The sequence below is a fragment of the Engraulis encrasicolus genome, chromosome 9, assembly GCF_034702125.1.
Source record: "Engraulis encrasicolus isolate BLACKSEA-1 chromosome 9, IST_EnEncr_1.0, whole genome shotgun sequence".
NCBI lineage: Eukaryota > Metazoa > Chordata > Actinopteri > Clupeiformes > Engraulidae > Engraulis > Engraulis encrasicolus.
In genome coordinates, this window is record NC_085865.1 from 13,318,851 (window position 1) to 13,340,516 (window position 21,666).

Consider the following 21,666-nt stretch of genomic DNA (forward strand, 5'->3'; position numbering starts at 1 on the left):
GTTTGCAAGCAGAAAGAACGTTTAGTCACTTATCGTGTTTTTTTGTTAACTCAGAGAAAGTGATAACCTCCTAATAAGAGCGGTCTTACTTTTTTGATTTGAGACTAAAGCCAAAGAACACACAATTATTTGAAGTAAACTTTAGTTAAAGGTCTGCTCTTTGCTGCCACCTGTTGTCTTTAAAACAAATGTTCTACTCCATCACATACAGATTCAAAGCTGTTCTGAAAGGAGCATGCCAAACTTTCAAGACAAAATGGCAAATTTGCCACCTACGTATATGTTAAAAACAGACTACTTTCATAAATTTCAACCCTTTTTTATTTACATCTAAAATGTGTGCACATTTACTAGAAAAATAATCAAACAAATTTACAAGCAGATGCAAAATCATCCAGAAAGTTGCTGCCCAACTCTTGGGTTACCTACACAGACTTCATCCAGGAAGCAATGTTATATTACTAATACAGACAGACTTGTATAATACCTCATGTTCTTAGCATTTCTACATGTACAAAAACATTATAATATTTGACAATATTTAAAAAACGTATAAAGGAATCATAATAAAAATGAAAACTGGGTTTTAAAAACATATTCACACTGTGATATGTGCCTTTTCCTCGTTTGGTTGATGTGTGTTAGTGGAGTCCTTGGTGAAGTAGCTGATATGTTGAAACTTGAGCACTTCATTTCCCCAGCTAGTCCAGTCTGATTGTAGGTTGCGTGCAAACAGCTCCAGACATCTAGCATTCGGGCGAATATATGGTTTTAGCACAGCTGTAAAAAGGACACACCATTAGGATTATGAATGTCAGGGGTGCTGTGGTGTATTGCGCTAAGTCACCTGTGCCTTCCACAGGGAAGTGAACCATGGGGACCCAGGTCTGAGTAAAAAAAGTGTGAGGCCCGTGCACATCCTGAAACAAATTTGCAGGTGCAGGATGTAAAGGAACGCAAAGGAAAAAAGAAGAAAATCCGCACACCAGGTGTCTCTGACTGAGACTATGCAGGTCGAAATCTTGTGCCATTTTTCCACAAAATACTGTAAATCGTCTCGAAGCAAGGGAGCTTTTGTGGTGTGTGGATTTTTCTTATTTTTTCCTTTCTCTCCCACTCATTCCCTATCCCACTTCAATGTTCCATCATAATAAAGGCCAACACCCCCCCACCCCAAACTTAACTGAAAAACATGAATGTCATGTCATGTTCGTGTCACTCAGGGCCTTCCTGCACCTCATAAGCCCTTCATTGTCCTAATAATTCTTAGCTGCATCGTTATTGAGTTTGTGATACCTGAGAGTGAGGGTTTTTGGGAATGCAGAGCTGAGGGAACGCTGACAACCAGGCGATGGTCTGGAAGAGGTACAGCACATTCACTCAATTCACTGCCATCACTAAAATGGAAATAATGCACATGAAAACCAATGAAGTCATGATGTCAATAAAAATCACAACTGCATTTACTTCTTTCATTTAAATAATTCATTCCAGTGTTGTCTTTGCATACATGGAGGTAAATCGTGGTAAAAGGTTATCCTACTACAAAGTTTAGGTCCAGGCGTAAGCACACTACCTTACAGCAACTGAGTGATCGTAACGCAAATATTTTAAAACTATGCTAGCATCTGTTGCACATGAAAAATAAGAATTTAATTCCATGGCATTTAATGTTCTTACTACAGCACATTGGTATGCAATAATACAAAGAAAACATCTCCATCTCCTCTATGTACCTGGTTGCGACTGTTTCATTGGAAGATGTGGAGTTGTAGCTTTTTCGTCCCAGTACCATGAGTTCATACGGTTTCTTATGTGGAGAGTCTAAAGGGAAAACAAACTCCCCAGCCCGAGTCACCTACAATAACAGAAAGAGGTTTTATAACAGTTATACAATTACCATGAAGTGCATCCTATATCTCATCCTATTTGTTGCTACATAATGACTGTAGTACTATTCTCTTCCATACAGCATTTCTGCTCCCAATATTTTATAGTTTAAGAAGGTAGGTCTGCATACTGCGAAATGAGATCCAAAAAATATGCTATTTTTGTAATGCAGGGAGAGGTATTAGCCTACTGAACACCCACACGCTTGGACCACATACTCATGTGTTGATGCTATGCACCTGAATGGTGTAACTTCTTAGAAAGTATGTTTTGCACCATTCAAATCGGCCATTATTCATCAGATTAATTCATTTTAGTGTTTCGACTGATATATTCATTTTTGTTTTATATATTTTATATATATTCATACCTTCACCCAAAGCCACTCTGCGAGTACTTGGACTCCCCAGTGTGGGTACAGCTCTTCTTTGACAAAACGCAGATGCCTGGGCCGGTTTGTTACCCAGGTAACCACCAAACACTCGGGTGAACTCAAGACATCAACTGGAAGTTGTTTGAGTTGAGAGGATGGGAGGAAGCTGTACCTGTTCACAACATAACGTCACTCACTCTTTGTGCAAACATTACAATGAACAGTATTTTTTGAGCACACTATGGATCACAGAAGGTGGGCAGAGTCTCTCTCTCTCTCTCTCTCTCTCTCTGAGTTGTTGTGTCAGAAATAAGATACAATGTAATGCACATACTATTACACACTAATCTGTTGGTCACTCATAGAGATCACACTAACATCTTGAGGGTTAAATGCGTAGAACCAACCTACTGCTCCTTTTCACAGACTTGTTTTCCCATGGTGGATCCAGGACAATTAGATCAAACGTCTCTCCACCTGAACCAAGCATAACAAGCATTTAAAACAGTTTGGCAAATCCACATCCTTCTTGATTATTGACTAAGAATGTTTAATGTTTCTCATGGAGTTTATCAATAGTGGACGAACAAAGATGAGAATGTAAAGGTTTTGCGACTTAATCCCTATGGCTGTTGTGGAGAAACTAGTTGAATGGATTTGAAGAAAAAAAAATGTGGATAGTCTTGCTTAACAACAGGTGATTGAAATATTTACTTTGTAAAAATTAATGTTTGCCTCTGAAACTCACTGTTCCGAAGGGGCTGTGTACACGTTATATCCGACAGAAGGAATTTGCAACGTGGAGGAATGAGGTAGCGTCCCCTCATTAGAGTCATCTCACAGCTCTGATCGCGTGGATTTTCCGTAAGGCGGGAAAACAGGTCCAGCGCATCATCATCTCCCCAGATGGACTGGGGGCATGCATCATCAGCACCACCATCATCCAAATGCAACGACTTGGCCATATCACACATGTCCGCCAGGTGGCAGTCCGGAGGCGTCATCGTCTCTGTTGCTTTCGAAGCCACTACTCCTATCATGTAGCCCAGAGTCTGGCTCATCTCGACTAGAGATCTGGTGCCCTCTTGAACCAGCAGTCTAATCTAGAGTAGAAGCAAATAAAAAGTAAATAAATCGCACTCGAAAATGCACTATACGGTTCATATCGATCAATAGCCTACCTTGTCATGGTAGACTTCCGAATCAAGCTCACCCTGGTTCAAGCTTCGCTTACGCTTCCTTCCTTTACCCTGGGAGAGGTGGACAAAACAACATTTTAACAGAACTGATTTAAATTAAAGGGGAAGTCCAGTTTTTTTAACATTAAGGCCATTTTCTGAGTGGTCTGCAATGTTTTAGAGTCCCCCTCACCGTTTATTTCATGTTTGCTGCAGTCTCTGTTATTTGACTGATTTGGATTTGATCTCAACCAGCTTTAGAATGGCCGTCTATGAGCACCTGCAACTCGGTTCTTAAAATCAACTTTAACATTTGTTTTCGAAAGTCTACAGCTCACAAAGTGGTTAGGGGTGTTCACTAGCAGTCCCTAACAAGTTTCAAGGCGAAATTTGGCTTCTGTCATTTTTTATTTGCCATTTTGTGAAAGAAAGTGAAAGTGAAAGTGAAACTTAATTTACAAATTGCTACATAAAACACACATAAAACATGACAGATGCCATATTTCGCTACAAAAATTGCTAAGGAACACCAGTGAATACTGTTGAACACTTGCTGAGTTGCATATTCTTCAAAACAAATGTTAAAGGTGATTTTAAGAACAGAGTTGCAGGTGCCCATAGACGGCCATTCTAAAGCTAGTTGAGATCAAATCCAAATCAGCCAAATAACAGAGACTGCAGCAATCATGAAATAAACGGTGAGGGGGACTCTAAAACATTGCAGACCACTCAGAAAATGGCCTTAATGTTAAAAAAACTGGACTTCTCCTTTAAGTCTCTCGGACTATGCCTCTACAACAGGTGTCACCAACGTGGTGCCTGCGGGCACCAGGTAGCCCTCCAGGAGCTTCTGAGGTGGGATGTTATTAAACAAGGACGTTATTTATACCAAGGATGTTATTAAACAATGAAGACTACCAGATTTTAGTCACAGTTAATGTTTTTCTTAAGTTAAATATACAGTGTTTCCCATACATTGAGGAAACTATGGCGGCCCGCCATAGTTTAAATTTGGCCGCCATAGTTTACGAAAATGTAAAAAAAAAAAAAAATTACTTTTTTTTTTTTTTTTAACGATATCCGTTTTTGTTAAAAACGATTTGAATTACGATTTTGAATTTCCTTCGCATTTTCCTCCTGGAGTAAATACATCCTATAGACTCTGTATTGGTTAGATAAGTAGTCCCACGGTAACACAGAATGAGGGGAAAGCAGAACATGTGCGCAACGATGCGTTATGACACGCCGATATGCGAGGATCTTCGTCCAAATCGCTAGTCGCATGCATCATCGCTAACTGCGTTTACATCGCGTGCCGCGTGTAAGGGAAATGTTAGTTGTTGACATGTATGGAATTCACTTCAATTTGTGCTGTTTCTTGCTTCAGTTGTGGACAAAACGATTGGCCAAAATCACAATAGAAAGCCTTTGCTGTGCTACTGTCCCAGAGAGCTGAAAAAAAAAACCTTCATAGAAGAAGTCACACTTAACAGGGGTGTTAACCAATCCAATGAGTTCTCTCATTGCTCTCTCTCTCTCTCTCTCTCTCTCTCTCTCTCTCTCTCTCTCTATTTACCCATAACAAATGGTAAATTTCTGAGCCCTTTTTAATTTGTAGCCTATACCACAGAAGGCATGATAATGCTTCATCATATTTTAGAAATAGGGCCTATGTGCCTTTTATATACCAAATGTTTATCATTTTGAAATTGTTTCAGTTGTTTATGACTTGTGCATGACTGAAATTATCTCTGCATATTATCAGTGCTGCATTGCTTTGTAAAGATAGGCTATTCAACACACTTTAAAAACACACTGAAAAGATACGGCCATAGTAGCCTACTGAAAACATTTTGTTCATAATAATGGTGATTAATAAATGGTGGTCTTAAATTTTCATACTGACATCCTTGAATTTGACTTGGTAGATCACGGCAGACCATCAACTTCAAAAGTAGATCTTGGTTAAAAAAAAGGTTGGGCACCCCTGCTGTAGAGAGAACCACAAGTGCTTGAAAGACAGGGATCAAAAGCCTAGTCAAGTTGTTGTAGTTTACTTGGGTTTGGGAGCAATATAAAAAACCTTCAGAGAAGGGACAGTTGGGATGAGTTTACTAACACTCCCTAGGCTTTGTTTTACAGTTGTAATGAGTTTGGTGACAGACCTTCATTGACACAGCAGAGGAGACATCGGGCTGCATATAGAAATTAATGTGTAATGAATGTGAATATAGACATAAATGTGTAATATGTTGTTCAGCCCTTTTAATGGGAGGAATTTGGAAAAAACTGGCCCTGTGACCAGCACCCTTCATGTAGAATGTGTACGCCTACAGATATGTGTGGGGGAAAAGGCATAGCCTACCCTCTAAGACCCTTTTTGTCTATGCGTTAACAATTTCACAGTGCTCTTAAATTCTTATCTCTGCTCCTATTTTGTTTTATTATTGTTTCCCAGACCCCTGCATGAGGGACGAATGAAACAGTGTTGTAAACAGAAATTATTCACTGTACTGCATTTTTTGACAATGACAATGTACTACTATTATACAAGTCATGGGTAAAATCTTATGTAGCCTTATTTCTCAAAATATAAATGGCTGAAATATAGGCCCAGGCCTACAGTTTCTCCATGCGCCAATGTCATACTGTAGTCATTGTTTTGCCGTTTTGCATTTACGCTGCTTCAATAAACCCCGGCTGCCCCCATAGTTTCCAAAATTTCTGTGGGAAACACTGATATATATTAATAATATATTCATTATGTATTACCTATAACCAAATTATCATTTAATAATAGTGTGATTTGAGAATGATGCCAAGAGATCAGGATTTTGAACAAAAGTAGCCCTCCGGTAGCCCTCAGTAGCCCGCGGGTAGCCCTCAGACCCAGAAAGGTTGGGGACCCCTGCTCTACAATGTTGCGTCTGTAATGGGCAGCAGTGTGGGAGTTTTTGGGTGATGTCTGGCACCAGTTAATAAATGTATGTATGGTATGTTAGATATGTATGTATGGTAATGTATAGAGTGCAGCAATGAAACTAGTTGTGGAAGAAGTAGGCCCATTTACACCGTCTGTGCCTTTGTTGGAGAAGTAGGCCCAACAAGGCCGCTTGTGCCTTGCTGACATGAAAGACAAACAGTCCAGACACACTCCTAATGCAGGAGCAGATGGTCAAGAATGACAAGGGTAGGCGCCTCGCTTAAGCATGTGTACTCTAAGCACACATGCCAGGTGAGGCACAGACAGACACACACACACACACACACACACACACACACACACACACACACACACACACACACACACACACACACACACACACACACACACACACACACACACAGAAGCAGTTAAAGAAAAACCTATAGTGATAGATAAAAGACAGAACCTGTACTGAACAGATATACCCAGGTAGTGCATGGCACTATCCAAGAAGTCTGTACGCAGTCTAATGTAGTGATGTAGTAACACAGAAGTAGCATGACCTAGGAAGATGCTCAAGGGGAACATAGGTATACACACACCACACACACACACACTACACACACATACCATATCCACACACATACATGTTTTTAACTATGGTACATTTATATGAAATCTAATGTACTGACATATGTATATCTTGATGTCTTGCCTAGGTGTAAGATGGGATGCATGTACTGATGATGGAAATGTACATATGTGTCACAGACATGGAAACTTCCATCCATCGTTAAATGTTAACCCAAGTCCATTAACGTGTTCTAATGTGTTTACTTATGACCAGAAAGTGCAATTTGTGAGCGGGTGCGCTGTAGATGCACCCACGGAACCGAGAGAAAGGAGACAAACATATAGTATATAAACGGGCTGATCCAGGCCGTTCAGTTTGGGAAAGTCCTCTGGGACGACCGTACTGTTCTCCGGGCAGCGCAGCTCTCTATGTTCCGGTGGTCTCCTGCAGCGCATTCGCATCAGTGTACTGTACTGAGTGTATTACTTTAAGTATACATCTCTTTGTGCAATCTGAGCGAATAAAGTCTTCATCAACAACGAGCAGAACGGGTTGGGCAGCATTTCTTTCTGATCTGATCTACCTCAATCTGACTGTGCCTGGGGACTGACTTCTCCCAAGAAGAAATCAACGACAGCAGCAACACAGTAACTAACCAATGCCCGAATGAATCGCTGCACTTTCGTCCTGAACAGAGGGACTGTCATTTTTCCGAAGAGATGCTCGTCTTACCTTTTGAACAGCACTTGGGGTTTTCAAATCGTGCATAGACTGTCCTGTTTCCCCGTTTTCGGTCGGTTTAGACACAATATATGGTCTTTCGATGTTAAAATACTCCCTCTTAAAAGTATATGCTGCACTTTGTTGCGAGCAACCATGCTTTGTAAGGCAACAAACATAATGTTCATTAATAAAAGAATGGGAATCCAGTAGCCAGCCGCAAGCATCCGAAACTACGACAGACATTAGGAGGATGAATGACACAGACAGCAATTTTCAGAGAAACGTGATGTAGACAGAGAACTTTATGTAGAAAACAGCTTCCATCCACTGTGTACTTATTTGTAATCGCGACGAAGTTTGTTTGAACCCACGTGTTTTCTGGCGCATAATATGACGTGACTAGTTGGCCATAGAGATGGTTAATTCTTTGACGACTTTGTGGCAGAACGCAAGCCTGAAGTCAGATCGTCGCCATTTTTTTTTTACCAGGTATGTATTTCTGCCATCAATCAGAAGACAATACGATACACGTATCATCCTGTAGATGGCGATACCATCTATGGAAAACATTAATATACCGGGCCAAGAAGGCGGCGCGTGGGGGTTGACCATGAGAAAAAGCTGAACACGGCACCAGGTGTTCTTATATCTACGTGATAGTTGGCCCCGCGAGGGTGTGTCCACCATAAACAGTGGCGCGTGTTGGTAAAATCAAAATAGCCTAATAGCTACTTCTTTGCTATTTGTGGGAGACTCTGGCATTTCTTTTCCTGGTGAACCAGTAGCCTGTAAGATTGAATACAACACACATTCGTTATAGACATGTTATACCAGTCACGACACCAGCAATACCTCACTTCAGTGAGTTTTTGAAACATACTTTAACATGCAGGAAGGTCTGTCTTTTAGGGACATTTCATTTGGGACAATATTAGATATGAATGCAGATACCTGGCGTTATGTGATTAAGAGTCTTCATTTTTTTTCAGCTCAGTCACTCACGACGAAATTCGCCAGTTGCACTTGAACGTCTAATGCAAATTATGTGAAGTTAGCTTAGCAGTCTTCAGCTAAACTCCTCTGTTGTCTGAACCTAGGTCTGGTAGAAGGAGGGAGAAGAGTCATGGCGGAGAAGCAGTCACAGAGCAAAACGGCGGGTTTGAAACCATGCCTTACAAGCAGTTCCTCGGAGTTGTTTGCGGACTCTCCCAGAAGAATACGAGTGTTTGACTGCCGCCCTGAGAAAAAACAAGTCAGGGATGAGGTCGTGGACGCCTCAGCAAAAAGTCTTGAGGAGTTTCTTGAGGATGTGTCCAAGGTAACGAAACGAGTGCTGCTCATTAGTCATTAGCAATTTAATAGTTAGCCGACAAGTCAACACAACGAAACAACACCTAATATAATAGAAGTGCATATATCCTGTGGCAACACGGTTCCGTGTTTAATTTGGGAAGTACACCTTCGAAAATGAAACTGTAAAGGCTGGGTCACAAATTGACGCTAAGTGACATGAAGTAGCTAGCTAGCTAGTATTTTAGCTAACAATTTGAGTCTGTCAGAATCCAGTTAGCTGAATGACTAGCACATTTTGGGAATTTCATAATTTACCAGTGTTCAAACTACAGCATAAACATGTCCACATGTTCTTCTTGGATAGAACGGGAGACATTTATTATCATTATAAAAGTCCAATACGTTTGAAAGCTTCACCAAATGCCCACGTAAACAAGAAAATATGTACAATAAAACTATGTGTAATAAACTACTGACTACTAAACATAAACTATAGGCCTAGTGCGAATCATTGAGAAACACGGGCAGGATTGACTCGAGAGTAAAATGAGAGAGTGACTATCAGCATCAAGTGATGGAGGTAGCGATGCAGACACCTGTTTGTTTTCAGTATGAAAGCAGCTTAGTTGAAAACAGATGAACTGACTTGATATTATAGTACAAATATGGCAGTTTACAAATGGCAATGGCATAACAGTATCTATGCTAATGTACAGTATTTAGTACAGTGGCTGTCTGAACAGATTAACTAAGGTAGTGCAATATGACAGTGTTGTGACATTTACCTATCTCTAGAGTAGAGTAGTAGTAGACTTGAGTAGAGCAGTGGTTCTTTACCCCTTTTTTCTGAACGCACCCCCTTCCCTTGTTTGATATATTAATCAATACCTTAATGACATTAAATGGGGACCAAAATATGATTTAATTTGCTCTTAATTTGGGCTAAGTATAATGTTTGCAAGCAATTTTGGACACAACATCAACACAAACAAAATCCTCTACACCCCCTCAAATTTCTGGTGCTCCCCACGTTAAGAACCACTGGAGTAGAGTATCATGTATTAATCCTGAGGGAAATTAAGGAAGTGGCCATGTTTAAACATTTCAAAATGTATACTTTCATCATAGTAATTCAGAGATTCATGATGTCAGACATGCACCCATCATAGGGAGTGCGTTACAATATGCAACCTTGCCTCTTCCACTTGTGCTTGTGGCCTCGCCCCGCCTCCTGGCCCCTCCTCTGTGGAGAAAACGATAAAGTTTCCCAGCTGTCAGGCTAGACACACAACTTTAGAGGGACCTGCTTTTGCAAGATATTGAAATATAATGCTGTTGTCAGTGATGTCATCATGACATATTACTTCCTGGTACGAGGAAACAAGCACAAGTGGAGGAGGCTAGGTCGCATATTGTAACGCACACACAGTAGGCCTCCCCTCAAAACTCAACAGGAAATACACCAAAATCAGCTGGGTCATTCCATGCCCATCCACATGATTCTCAAGAATCTACCCAAGTGACCCTCCTGATATTACACAGACCTTGATGCCAACTGAAAGAACACTAGGGCTGTGTCTCAAATGCCGCACTTGTGCACTTTGGGCACTGTTTTTCAGTGCCTAGGGCGCTCACGCTGAAAATTTCAGTTGAGCCAGTGCACTGAAAGTGCCAGGATGATCCCCTAACAATGGCGGAAAAATGCAGTGCTTGAATGATGGACACTGCATGCACTAAACGGCGGCCATGTTGACAATGACACGGAGGAAATGTGGCATTCAGTTCAGTAGAAGAGTTTGACCAACAGTCTCCTAATTCTGTGAATAATGTTGATGGGACACCAACCTTTTCATGCCAACCAAAGTATTGTATGTGTGATTGTTGTCCTTTGGGGTGAAGGACATGGAAATAGAAGCACCAGACGCTGTGCATTGTAAACAGTAGCCAACTCATATTATGGCGAGCTAATGCCATGCTCAGCCGTCACTTCCAGCGAAGGCACAGTGCATAGTGCTCAAAACTTTCCACAACGCTATGCACTAAAGAACTCAGTGCACTGTGTGCACTGTGCACTGACTGTCACTGAGTGCGTCATTTGAGACATAGCCTACGTTTACCATCCTAATGGTTGTGGAGATCCAAAGCTTGGGCACCACGCCCACTTTTCAAGACTGCAAATTGTATACATAACTGACAAGCAGATTTGGACACCTTCAGCTTTAAAACGGAAGCCTTCAAATGGCAATGTCCCCTCAGTATGACCCTGTCTGTAAGACTGTACTATTTGGACACAGTTTATGTAAAGAATCATTAGGAAGAAATATAAATCTAATGCATTAGTAGTAAACTGGCCACACCCGCCAGCGACCAAAATTATTTTTTTGTGAGTGGGTCTAGGGCAGGGGTGTCAAACTCATTTTGGTCCAAGGGCCGCATACAACCCATGTGGACCTCAAGCGGGCCGCATTAGTAACATCATCTAAAAAAAAAACGTAAAGCAGAGGATTAGTGTTTAGTACAATCACGTTTTAAGTGTGTTGAATATGTAGAAAGCAATGCAATACTGATAATCCTATGCAAAATTTCCTTGACTTCATTCATTCATTGCCAACCGTCAATGAATTATATATGAGACAGTTCATTTTCGCCGGGGGTCTGGGCGTTTTCCCCCAGAAAATTTTGTATTTCTTAGATGTAATTTCCTGCATTTTTACGCATTCTAACATCCAGTTTCCAGTTTCAGCTTAATAGGAACCAATACAAATCCAATTATATTTATTATTTAATTGCAACCAATACCAATACAATACGAATAAGAAGTATTAACATTTTATCTCTATAAGTAAGGTCTATAATATATGAGCTTCATCAAATGCCTGTTACAGTACAAATTCACCATTTTTAATAGAAGTGTGATGTGCACTTTGCTACATATATACAGTATAACAGAGGGACCATTGGGTTAATGTCATTTAGGTCTCGATTTTGCACCAAGGGGCGTAATTGCGCATTTCGGTTATTTCATTAAAAAAAAAAAAAAAACGTAAAAAAATAGTAATAAATAAATAATTAAAAAAAAAAAAAAAACATCCGGGCCGGATGGAACCCTCTGGCTGGCCGGATGTGGCCCGCGGGCCGTATGTTTGACACCCCTGGTCTAGGGCCTGCGAGTGGGCCTAGGCTCGGACAATGCCCCAGGCCCTGAAACTGGCTGACCAATCACAACGCAGGAGATTTGTTTTGATTGGTTTGAATCTTTGTATGCAAAGCGGACAGGGTTTTGAGGGAGTGATGACAAAGCATTGGCCAAGAGGCATAGACGCTGTTCGAAAAACAACAGGTTGTTCCCATCAACAATCTTCCGATGTCTCATTGATTGGGGCCAGACTAAATATTCACATTTTAGTCTCACATTTAGTCTGGCTTGCCTGGCTAATCCATTGTGTTACATTAATATTATATTATATTATATTATATTATATTATATATTTTATATATACAATATATACACACGTTATTATTATTATTATTATTATTGTTATTGTTGTTATTGTTATTATTTTAAGGTTAAACCAGGTGAATACACACACACATACAGACTGAGCTTCTCTTGCTTATTCATACATATTTACTGAAAGCTAAGAAGAGCATTTCTTTTTCAGGTATTTTCTGTTGCAAAGAAGGAAACCTATGTTTTAACAACAACAGACAGACAAGTAATCGATGAGAGCGTTTTTGGTAAGTATCAGCTTCCCTATTGATGACCTCAGAAGATATCAAGGTTGCCATTGAATTTAACGAAAGTGGACACATTTTAATACAAAATCTTAAGCTTAACCTTTTCAGAGGACACAGTCAAGGTGGAAAGTGTTAATTGTTAAAGTGGCCGTCTTTTGTATTTTTTTTCCCCCATATGTATTTATTTTGGAAGTGTATGATATTTCCATTTCACTTGAAGTGGACACCCTGTATCAGGTACAGCGCTGGTTATAAATGCCTGTTGGCCATGTCCAGTGTTGCAGCATCGTGCTACTGCTGACATGTTAATATACAGATTTGAAGATCGTGTACTGCAGTCTAGAGTGTAGAGTTGAGTAAAGTACTTTTATTAACATTTTTAGAATTTTTATTAAAATTAAGGTGATTGACAGCTTACATAAATACACAGATACAAAACATACACAAAGACACAATGTACACACAATACAAAAGCCTTTCTTGTCACGGGTGCGCTCTTTGACTCTCCGAGTTTAATTTGAGGGTCTAAATGCATTTTCACGCCCGAAGAACAACTCCAGTAGCTTCCAAGTAAACTATTTCAATGCAAAAATCACCTGGTCAAGCTATTGTTCAGAGCCACATCATCTGAAATGCTGGCTAGCTAATGTCACTTGATTGGCAGTTTTCGTTCTGTAGATAAAAGACGTGCCAAAGTACTCACCCAAAATTAGGTTCCTTCCTGCTGTGTTGCATGCTGTTTTTCATTACAACCTTCCATTTTACACATATTGCAGCAAAACTCCTTATCCTCCCATCATATGTTTAGGAATAGGCTAGCTGACAGGCACTGATAGGACATGTTTTGATTCTCAAGGAAGTAACTTGAGACATGATGTGACGTAATCAGGAAGTGGTTTGATTCGCTATAATAAAACGCAAATACTGTGTGCAATAAAATGCACAGATGATGAAATATCCAGATCCTGACTTTGTAGGAGTTTTTACTTTGTAGGTGTTGTCATGATCTATGTCAGTTCTGTTCATCACATAATGACGAAAATCACACATAATGTGCATTAGAATGTGTAGATTCAGAATCCATTAAAAAAAAACGTAAAAACGTAATTTTATGTTTTGGGAGGCAAAAACATATTTTTACGTGACTTGGGAGTCAATGTGTTAAGATTCTGTGAGCAGTTGTCTTGCATTTATTTAGGTTTGTATCGTGTTCTCCAGTAAAACAATGAAGCTTACATAATGAAATATACTTGCAGTCTACAACAATACCCAATGATCTGTGATTATATATATTTTTCAATGCATGATTTCAGATAAACTGGATGATGGCATCACCCTACAGCTTCTGCGCACTGCAGATCAGGAGTTGCCAGCAGCAACCCAGGAGCACATTAAGTATGTGCCCCACTACTACACGCTGGTGCAGAGCGGCATGTATGAGTACTACGCCAGCGAAGGGCAGAAGTCACTCCGTAAGAATATATTCATTATTATGTTTTTATTTGTCACCATGTTGGCCGGTGTAATGGAACACATCTTTATCTGTAATTGTCTCAGTTACGACACAGTTACAAGTGCTTTAGCAGTCAATGGGAACCAAATTACTTTTACTAAATTTTTTTTTTTATTTCCTTTTTTTTTGTCTGTTTTTCAGCCTATGCTTTTGCAGAGCTCATTGACAACTCTCTCTCGGCAACAGCTAAAAGAGAAGGAAAAAGGATGATTGATATTAGACTGGTGAGTTGCGGTTGACAATCCTGTTTTGCTACAAAATATTGAAGTCCTCCAATGAAAAATGATAGCAACCTGTGTTCAAGTATTACGTATTTCTTTATATTTAAGGCATTTCCGAGTCAGCTGATTGAGAACACCATAAGTCTTAAATTACATCCTAATTACTAATAAATGAAATCAACCATTATTGGATCCAATTATAGTTTTTATTGTAAGATCCGTTATGGACACTGAAGAATTGCTTTCATGAGCTTTACTGAAACTCAACTTGTGTTATCAACATGGCGTGACATGGCTGCTTAGCTCTGGTCTGACTAACGTATATACAAATGGTAACTATGGCAACAGCCTTAGATGGTGCACGTGCACCGTGACATTAATCCCAATACAGTTATCCCCCCCCCCAATGGAGTGTATTGTAATGATGTCTGTGCATGTGTGTTGGTGCCAGTTGTTTGATGAAGGCCAGGGGAAGCATGCTGTGGCGGTGATCGATAACGGCTGTGGCATGACGTCCAAGCAGCTGAACAACTGGGCAGTTTACAGGCTGTCCAAGTTCAACCGGGAGAGCAGTGCTCCCCACCACAGGTAATGTTAACCACCACTAATCATATCCCGCTATACTGTGTGTGTGTGCGTGTGTGTGTGTGTGTGTGTGTGTGTGTGTACACCAATTCCAAAAATATATGCAGAGCTTCATTGCAAAATGACGTATATCCATTTTTGAACAATTTGGGAAATTGATTTTTGTAGTGGGCATTGCATTGCATTGCAAACTGCATTTTACGTAGGTTTAAATAGTATGTTCTGAAAATATTTGAATGGCAAGATTTCAATATTTCAAGAAGGAGGCCGCACCTTGCATAGTAGTGTTTTTTATTGCACAGACGCGTTTCGGCGTGTGCCTTCTTCAGGCACACTGAAGAAGGCACACGCCAAAACGCGTCTGTGCAATAAAAAAACACTACTATCAGTGTTTCCCCCAGAAAATTGGTTAGTCAAGGTGGTGAGGCTTCGATCTGTCCCTGGGGGGCGGCGTGGCGGGGGGGGGGGGGGCTTGGGTGCGCGCCACTCGCGATGGGGGAGAGGTGTTGGCGGGGTTTGATGTCACGCACGGCACGAATACTGTTTCGGGGGTTTGGGGGGTTTGGGGGGGGGGGTTGAATAATAACAAAGCTGTGTAGAACTGGAAAATATGTATTTATTGACCTGCCATATCAAAACTATTTACAGAAGCTGAAAAGAAAAATGTAGGCCTAACAAAAAGTGCAGTGCAGGTTGTTTACATTAACGAAAAAGAGAAACCAAATGGAGTACAAAATTGACTGGCTACCTATGACTACCTATGGCACATTTTGCAAGTCTTGTCCTTGCAGGCCATCCTTCTCGGTTTTTCAAAAAAGAGTTCCAGTGCCCTGTTGTAATTAAACTGCCCTACTGGTGGCCCATTTATGCTAATTCTTGGGTTGCTGCTGACGTCATAGTGCTGCCCCCTGGTGGTGATCTACCGCTGCTGGTGGACAACCTGGGCTTGGAGCCATTGAAACCCATTCAAAACTTCATTTTTTCGATCTGACACAGAATGTTTTTAATTATACCTAATGACACACCATTGGACTTGTTTAAAAGCTGAGAACCTCAGCTTTCCATAACTGAAAGCGGTATTTTCCTAGCATCTACCAATCCGAAGGTAGCCCACTTTAAGTGCGGAATTACTTTTCTAAAGATAGCGTTTTGTTTCCTTGGAAACGGACGCGGTTACTCTCAATGGGTTTATGTGTTACGCATACGCTATTTGACTCGGTTTTGCACTATTATGGATGAATTTCTAATCTTGACATGTTAATGGACAATCTATGCGAATTTCATAATGTGTTTTTATGTGATATGGGAGTAAATGTGTTTACATCCCGTCTGGGATTTGTTATTAAACTAGCTGGCCGCTAGTTAGCTAGCAAGTGCTAGGTCTCTACACTACATCATGTCAAAAGTGGAAAGATTTGCGACACTCAAGGCTGTGGATATAATGAACTGGTTCTGTGAATGTTCTCAGAATGTTTTGCTTTGACAAATTGCTGATATTATAGCATTACATCCAAATCTTGGTGTTTCTTTGTTTATGCTTGGGCCATTGAGACAGATCGATTCTAATATCTATTACCAGAGAGAGTTTATTTCTGCTATTACTTACTTGCTAGCTAACTAGCGAACTAGCTAACAAATCCCAGACGGGCGTACTGTTAACACATTTTACTCCCATGTTACATAAAAACGCATTTTGAAACTCGCACAGATTGTCCATTAGAATGTCAAGATTAGAAATTCATCCATAATAATGCAAACCCGAGTCAAATAGCGTATGCGTAACACATAAACCGCGTCCGTTTCCAAGGAAACAAAACGCTATCTTTAGAAAAGTAATTCTGCACTTAAAGTAGGCTACCTTCGGATTGGTAGATGCTAGGGAAATACCGTTTTCAGGTATGGAAAGCTGAGGTTCTCAGCTTTTAAACAAGACCCATGGTGTGTCTTAAGGTCTAATTAAAAATATTCTGTCGAACATCGAACAAATGTACTTTTGAATGGGTTTCAATGGCTCCAAGCCAGGGTTGTCCACCATTTCAAATTTGCGCGCTCCAGTGAAGGGGCATTCTGACGTAACTGCAACCCAAGAATTGAAAATTAAAATTGTTTCAAAATATGGCCTCGAGGATGGACACACATGGCGTAGTAATAAATCCGACCACTAGGTGTCACCATTTAGTCCAACCGATGTTGTCCTAGTGCCTGCGCTTGAACATGCATTACAACTTTTTTTTTTTACAAGTTTGTTTTTTTTTTTTTGCCCTCGGACGCATTTTTTTTTTTTAGGGAACGTAGCCAAGGCGGGGGTGGGGTTTAGTCAAGGCGGCCGCCTTGATAAGAAAGCGCTGGGGGAAAGCCTGGCAAGGTGCGGCCTCCTTCTTGAAACATTGAATTTGAAATTTGGGCCAGCACCCTCAGAGACTGTAATAATTAAGAGTGACGCCTGCTCCAAGAAGAAAAATGGCAAGAATTCACACATGGATGATAGGACTTCTGAACAGTCACTTTCAATAACAAAATGGAAAAGTAAAAAATGGTGGATAAGTCATTTTGCAATGAAACTCTTCAATCATATATTAATCATTAGTGCCAGACAAAGGCAGAAAATAAGGAAAACCAGCATTTGAGTCATACCATGAATATTGTGTTGTTGCATGTCTAGTTAGTTTGAGTGTAGAAACAAGTACCGTCTGTTTAAAATGTATTTTTATACCAAAAGACAGGGAAGACATGCAAGTGTGTATCTGGTTCACACAGAGCCAAGCTTTGTAAGGATTTGTGAATAGTAATTTTGCATGTCAGATGAAAGGTATTGCCTGTGTATTTGTGTTTAGTGATCATGCTGGATACGTGCGGCCGGATCCAGTCCCGAGGAGTCTCAATAGTGACATTTCCTTCTTCGGTGTGGGCGGAAAGCAGGCAGTGTTCTACATTGGGCAGTCTGCACAGGTAATCTACAACCCAAGCTAAAATGTTTGACTATGATTGATCATCATTTAGTTATTTAGTTATTAGCAGAGAAGATGGAAGAAGCGTAATGTTCTAGGAATTTTGTGCTTGCAGATCATCACAAAGCCAGCAACGTCCCCAGACGTGCATGAGTTTGTCATGTCAAAAGAGGACTTTGAGCGCAAGGCAAAGAACAAGGAGGACATCTACTGTGGTGTGATCAGGAACAGAAAGGTATGTCTCGGATGCTTTAAGTCCCCGGTTACTTGTATGCAGATTTTTAAAAAATGCAGATATTATTTTACTTTCACGTGTCAACACATGTTGATAAAAATAAAAACTCAATTGTGACGGGTGCATTTTAGCCCCTTAAATAGGGTATTTTTGAAACCAAAGTTTTGAAATTTGCATTCTAAAAATCCATGTATGTGTAAACCAGTGCGTTTTCAAAAATATTAATATAAGTGACTTCATAACCCGGACCTGCATACCCGAATTTTTTTTTCCCTTGCAGGTGTGGCTTCACGCATGTTGTGACTACATGTAAACAGAGTTTTAGAAAGTGCATTTCAAAATTTAGGGGGTTAAAACATGACTGTAACGACAGAGTTTTTATTCCTATCCACATATTGTGTTTAAATGGATTTTAAAAATCAACATTGAAAAATATCCACATATGTGTAACCCACACCTTAGATGTTTGAAATGCAGAACAAGTGGATGACTTCAGACATGGTTCCTAAAATGCGGCACTGAGCATTGGGCTTCATTTATATTTTTATAAGTGTCCTGAAAAATGTTTCTTTGTTACTTTAAGATATGGTCAAACTTAAATTCAGTTGTAGCTGTGGTTAAAGTCTTGCCAAAGATTCCAAAGGCACACTGCTTGATAAAGTTAAAAAGCCTTTAATAAGATGGGCTGACGCTGATCTTTGGCAAGACTTAAACTACAGCTACAACTGAAGTTAAGTTTGACCATATCTTAAAGTAACTTTTTCCTTTGAGCCAAAGTGCACCTGCCTAGGAGACAAAAGTAAAGCATCACTCAATAACGACCAGCATTCCTCAGTGAAGAGTTGTTTTTTTAGTATCTGAAATGTTTCTTTGTGCTGTGGAAATACATCCCCAGTGAACATGTCCAAATTGATAGAAAATCTTAAATGCTTTCATACGGGATCACCATTGTTATCTACCCCTATTGGAAATTGCTGCAATATTGCAACAATGAAATTGTTGTAAAATCGGAAAACTGTAATTGTTTCACCCCCAGGCTGGTGACAGTGCCCATATTGTGGCCGAAGATGAGCTCTTCCTGCGGTCCCTGATCGCAGAGGAGGATGGCAAGGACAGTTTCACGGCGGTGGTCATTACTGGTATCCAGTCGGACCACATCACCTACCTCAAGCAACACTTTCACCTGTGGACCAGAGAGTTAGCGTGAGTAGCAGAAGCCCTGTGCACATGATAGACTTTGAAGTGGCATGAATCTAAAAATGCATATTATTATCTGCACATTTTACATGTAATTTGTGGTGTGTGGTTCCTTTTCCATTTTTTGGAAATAACCATGTTCTTGGAAAGATGCAGACTAGCTTTGCAAGAACCATTGACTTGCTTTAAAAACAAGAATTATATTCCATACCTACTTACCCATGTGATTCCTGTTTTGTTTTCCCATTTCTAGTTGTTCTTTCATATAAAAACTTAATCCCTGTTTCCTCAGCCACATCTATCATTACTACGTACATGGTATCCATGGAAATGAACTATCTCAATCCTCCAAGGATAATCCCCCACAATCTGATGTTGACATTCAGGTAATGTCTACAAATGGTGTGCTTCTAATTTAATGTGCAGGATGAAAAAATTGAATACAGTAGTACGGAAGAGCTTGTTATCGTAAGAGGTGCCAGAAAAAAGTGTTCACCATCCAATTTATTTATGTGTGTATAAAATTATAAAATATTTTTTAATGAAATATAAAGGTAACATTCGTTTTTATAAAAAACAAAAGACAATGATACTAAAATATTCACTTTTGACGTCAATTGAATTTTGGTCTTAATTCTCCCATGTTTTCATACCAGATCACCTTGATGGAGAAGGGCGGTAAGCAGCCTCGTCGCGTCAACCTGCGCGACATCACCACTGACATGCAGACGCTCTACATCAATTCCAGCGCGGCCTCCTTTGAGTTCCGCGTGCAGGCTCAGGGGGAGGCGGCCGTGGAGGGGCTCATCAGATACCACCCCTTCCTGTACGACCGCGAGACCTACCCTCAGGACCCCTACACCAGCACAGGTGAGGCCATGCATATCTGCAGACACCCATAGACGGGTCATCTGCTGGAAACGGAGCAGTGGCCATGTTGAATTTTGGGGGAAATTTGTAGTGGCCCGCAAGTTTTAATGTCTTCTGAGAGGTCTTTTGGTCATTAATCAGCAGGGAAAACTTTGGCAGGGAAGAGGGCCAATTTTTCCAGCCTGTCTAGCTACCATGATGTGGAGCCTGAGTTGGCCAGTTAGAAAAATAACCTAAGTCAGCTGCATATTTTTCTCAATCAGTTACAGCTGTACTGGTGGTTCTGCTAATTATTGAGATCACCTGTGTAAGGGGGCTAATATTAGGTGCCGTTTACACGTAGCTGGATATTTTTATATGTGGATATTTTTTTCTCCTGGTTGTATTGGTTTTGCATTGGTTTTGGCCTTCCGTTTCCACGTAGCAGATATTTAAAATCCAGGTATAAAAAGCAGGGGAAAAAATATCCTGTTAAGGGGGCTGAAACGCATTCATTACAATGGAGGATTTATTTTTATCCACATGTTGCGTTTACACCTAACAGGAGAAAAAAATACCCTGCTAAAAAAATATCCTGCTACGTGGAAACAGCACGTTACTCCATATCAAGAGGTTCTTGTAATGAGTCGTAATAGTCCCAAAAAGGCCTCCAGGTTTTAACAAAACTTTGTGAAGATCCTTTGAGTGTGTACTTAATGCGCTCCAAATTCAGAAAGTACAACATCTCCTTGATCCAATTTGTAAGGGATTGGGGTGTTTATTTCTTAGGATTTTAATCTCTAAAACCATAATTGCCATCTTTGTCTAAGCGTAGGTTATGTTTATATCGTATTATCCTCGTCACCTTTTGGAATTAATAATCTTTCTGTTTGACAAAGAAAATTTCAAAATTGTAATTCTTTGCTCTCCCTGTAGGTCCGGCTGAGGAAGAAGATGATGAGTGTTTGGTGTTGAACCCAGAGGGGCGAGGGAAGAGGCCCATCTTCGAGTGCTTCTGGAACGGCCGTCTGATTCCCTACACCACTGTATCAGAGTAAGCTCACACATTTCGACTCAGCAGCTGACGCACATCTTTGGTACTGGTTACATGTATGCGAATATTTGTAAATGCATATATAGTGTCTTTTCAATTGTTTATTGGTAAACACGACAGTTTGATCAAAATAAAACTCCTTTGTGACAGTGTGTTTTAGCCCCCTAAATGGGATATTTTTTAAACCAGAGTTTTGAAATGTGCATTCTAAAATTCTGTTTTCGTCTTAAAACCGAACCAAAACCAATGGCTGCATTGACTGCAGTCAGAATCAACCCATAATTTCAGAAGCGAATTTCTGTTTTTCACTCTGAAAAGGGGTAAAAAAAAACCCTAACTCCTTGGAAGTTACGTTTTTATTAAGACACT

The 21,666-nt window shown here is 40.2% G+C and overlaps 2 protein-coding genes across 8 annotated transcripts in view; one reads left to right on the forward strand and one right to left on the reverse strand.

Annotated features, from left to right (window-relative positions):
• Window positions 1-303: 303 nt before the first annotated feature.
• On the reverse strand, window positions 304-8,926 carry mettl4 (methyltransferase 4, N6-adenosine). Of its 6 annotated transcripts, none has more exons than XM_063206549.1 (8): window positions 8,841-8,926; window positions 3,445-3,513; window positions 3,012-3,366; window positions 2,671-2,740; window positions 2,261-2,435; window positions 1,737-1,858; window positions 1,297-1,397; window positions 304-746 (listed from the first exon to the last, which is right to left on the reverse strand). In XM_063206549.1, exons 3-8 carry the CDS (start codon window positions 3,322-3,324, stop codon window positions 562-564), a joined length of 966 nt encoding a protein of 321 aa, XP_063062619.1. In that variant the 5' UTR covers window positions 3,325-3,366; window positions 3,445-3,513; window positions 8,841-8,926; the 3' UTR covers window positions 304-561. The 6 variants fall into 6 exon arrangements, with proteins under 6 accessions (XP_063062619.1, XP_063062617.1, XP_063062615.1 ...); XM_063206547.1 differs by lacking the exon at window positions 8,841-8,926 and adding an exon at window positions 8,616-8,714; XM_063206545.1 differs by lacking the exon at window positions 8,841-8,926 and adding an exon at window positions 7,674-8,079 and having other exon boundaries at window positions 1,297-1,356.
• Window positions 8,399-21,666, forward strand: part of smchd1 (structural maintenance of chromosomes flexible hinge domain containing 1) — a 46,984-nt gene continuing 33,716 nt past the window's right edge. Inside the window, exons 1-12 of one of the 2 annotated variants that reach the window (XM_063206542.1) lie at window positions 8,399-8,525; window positions 8,762-8,982; window positions 12,620-12,695; window positions 14,009-14,167; window positions 14,350-14,432; window positions 14,881-15,017; window positions 17,849-17,963; window positions 18,078-18,197; window positions 19,234-19,400; window positions 19,687-19,780; window positions 20,051-20,264; window positions 21,180-21,297. In XM_063206542.1, the coding sequence (XP_063062612.1) occupies window positions 8,788-8,982; window positions 12,620-12,695; window positions 14,009-14,167; window positions 14,350-14,432; window positions 14,881-15,017; window positions 17,849-17,963; window positions 18,078-18,197; window positions 19,234-19,400; window positions 19,687-19,780; window positions 20,051-20,264; window positions 21,180-21,297 (1,478 nt within the window). In that variant the 5' untranslated portion in view covers window positions 8,399-8,525; window positions 8,762-8,787. Of the gene's footprint in view, window positions 8,526-8,756; window positions 8,983-12,619; window positions 12,696-14,008; window positions 14,168-14,349; window positions 14,433-14,880; window positions 15,018-17,848; window positions 17,964-18,077; window positions 18,198-19,233; window positions 19,401-19,686; window positions 19,781-20,050; window positions 20,265-21,179; window positions 21,298-21,666 lie in introns of those variants that run through there. The other variant, XM_063206541.1, reaches the window with a different exon arrangement.

Bases quoted from the DNA above. Each gene is read 5' to 3' on its own strand.
- mettl4 (XM_063206543.1), bottom strand. From the start codon at position 7,907: ATGTCTGTCGTAGTTTCGGATGCTTGCGGCTGGCTACTGGATTCCCAT. The intron at 3,514-7,673 runs GTAAGACGAGCA...CACCTCTCCCAG, and splicing joins CCCCAAGTGCTGTTCAAAAG to GGTAAAGGAAGGAAGCGTAA. The intron at 3,367-3,444 runs GTAGGCTATTGA...CTTCTACTCTAG, and splicing joins CGGAAGTCTACCATGACAAG to ATTAGACTGCTGGTTCAAGA.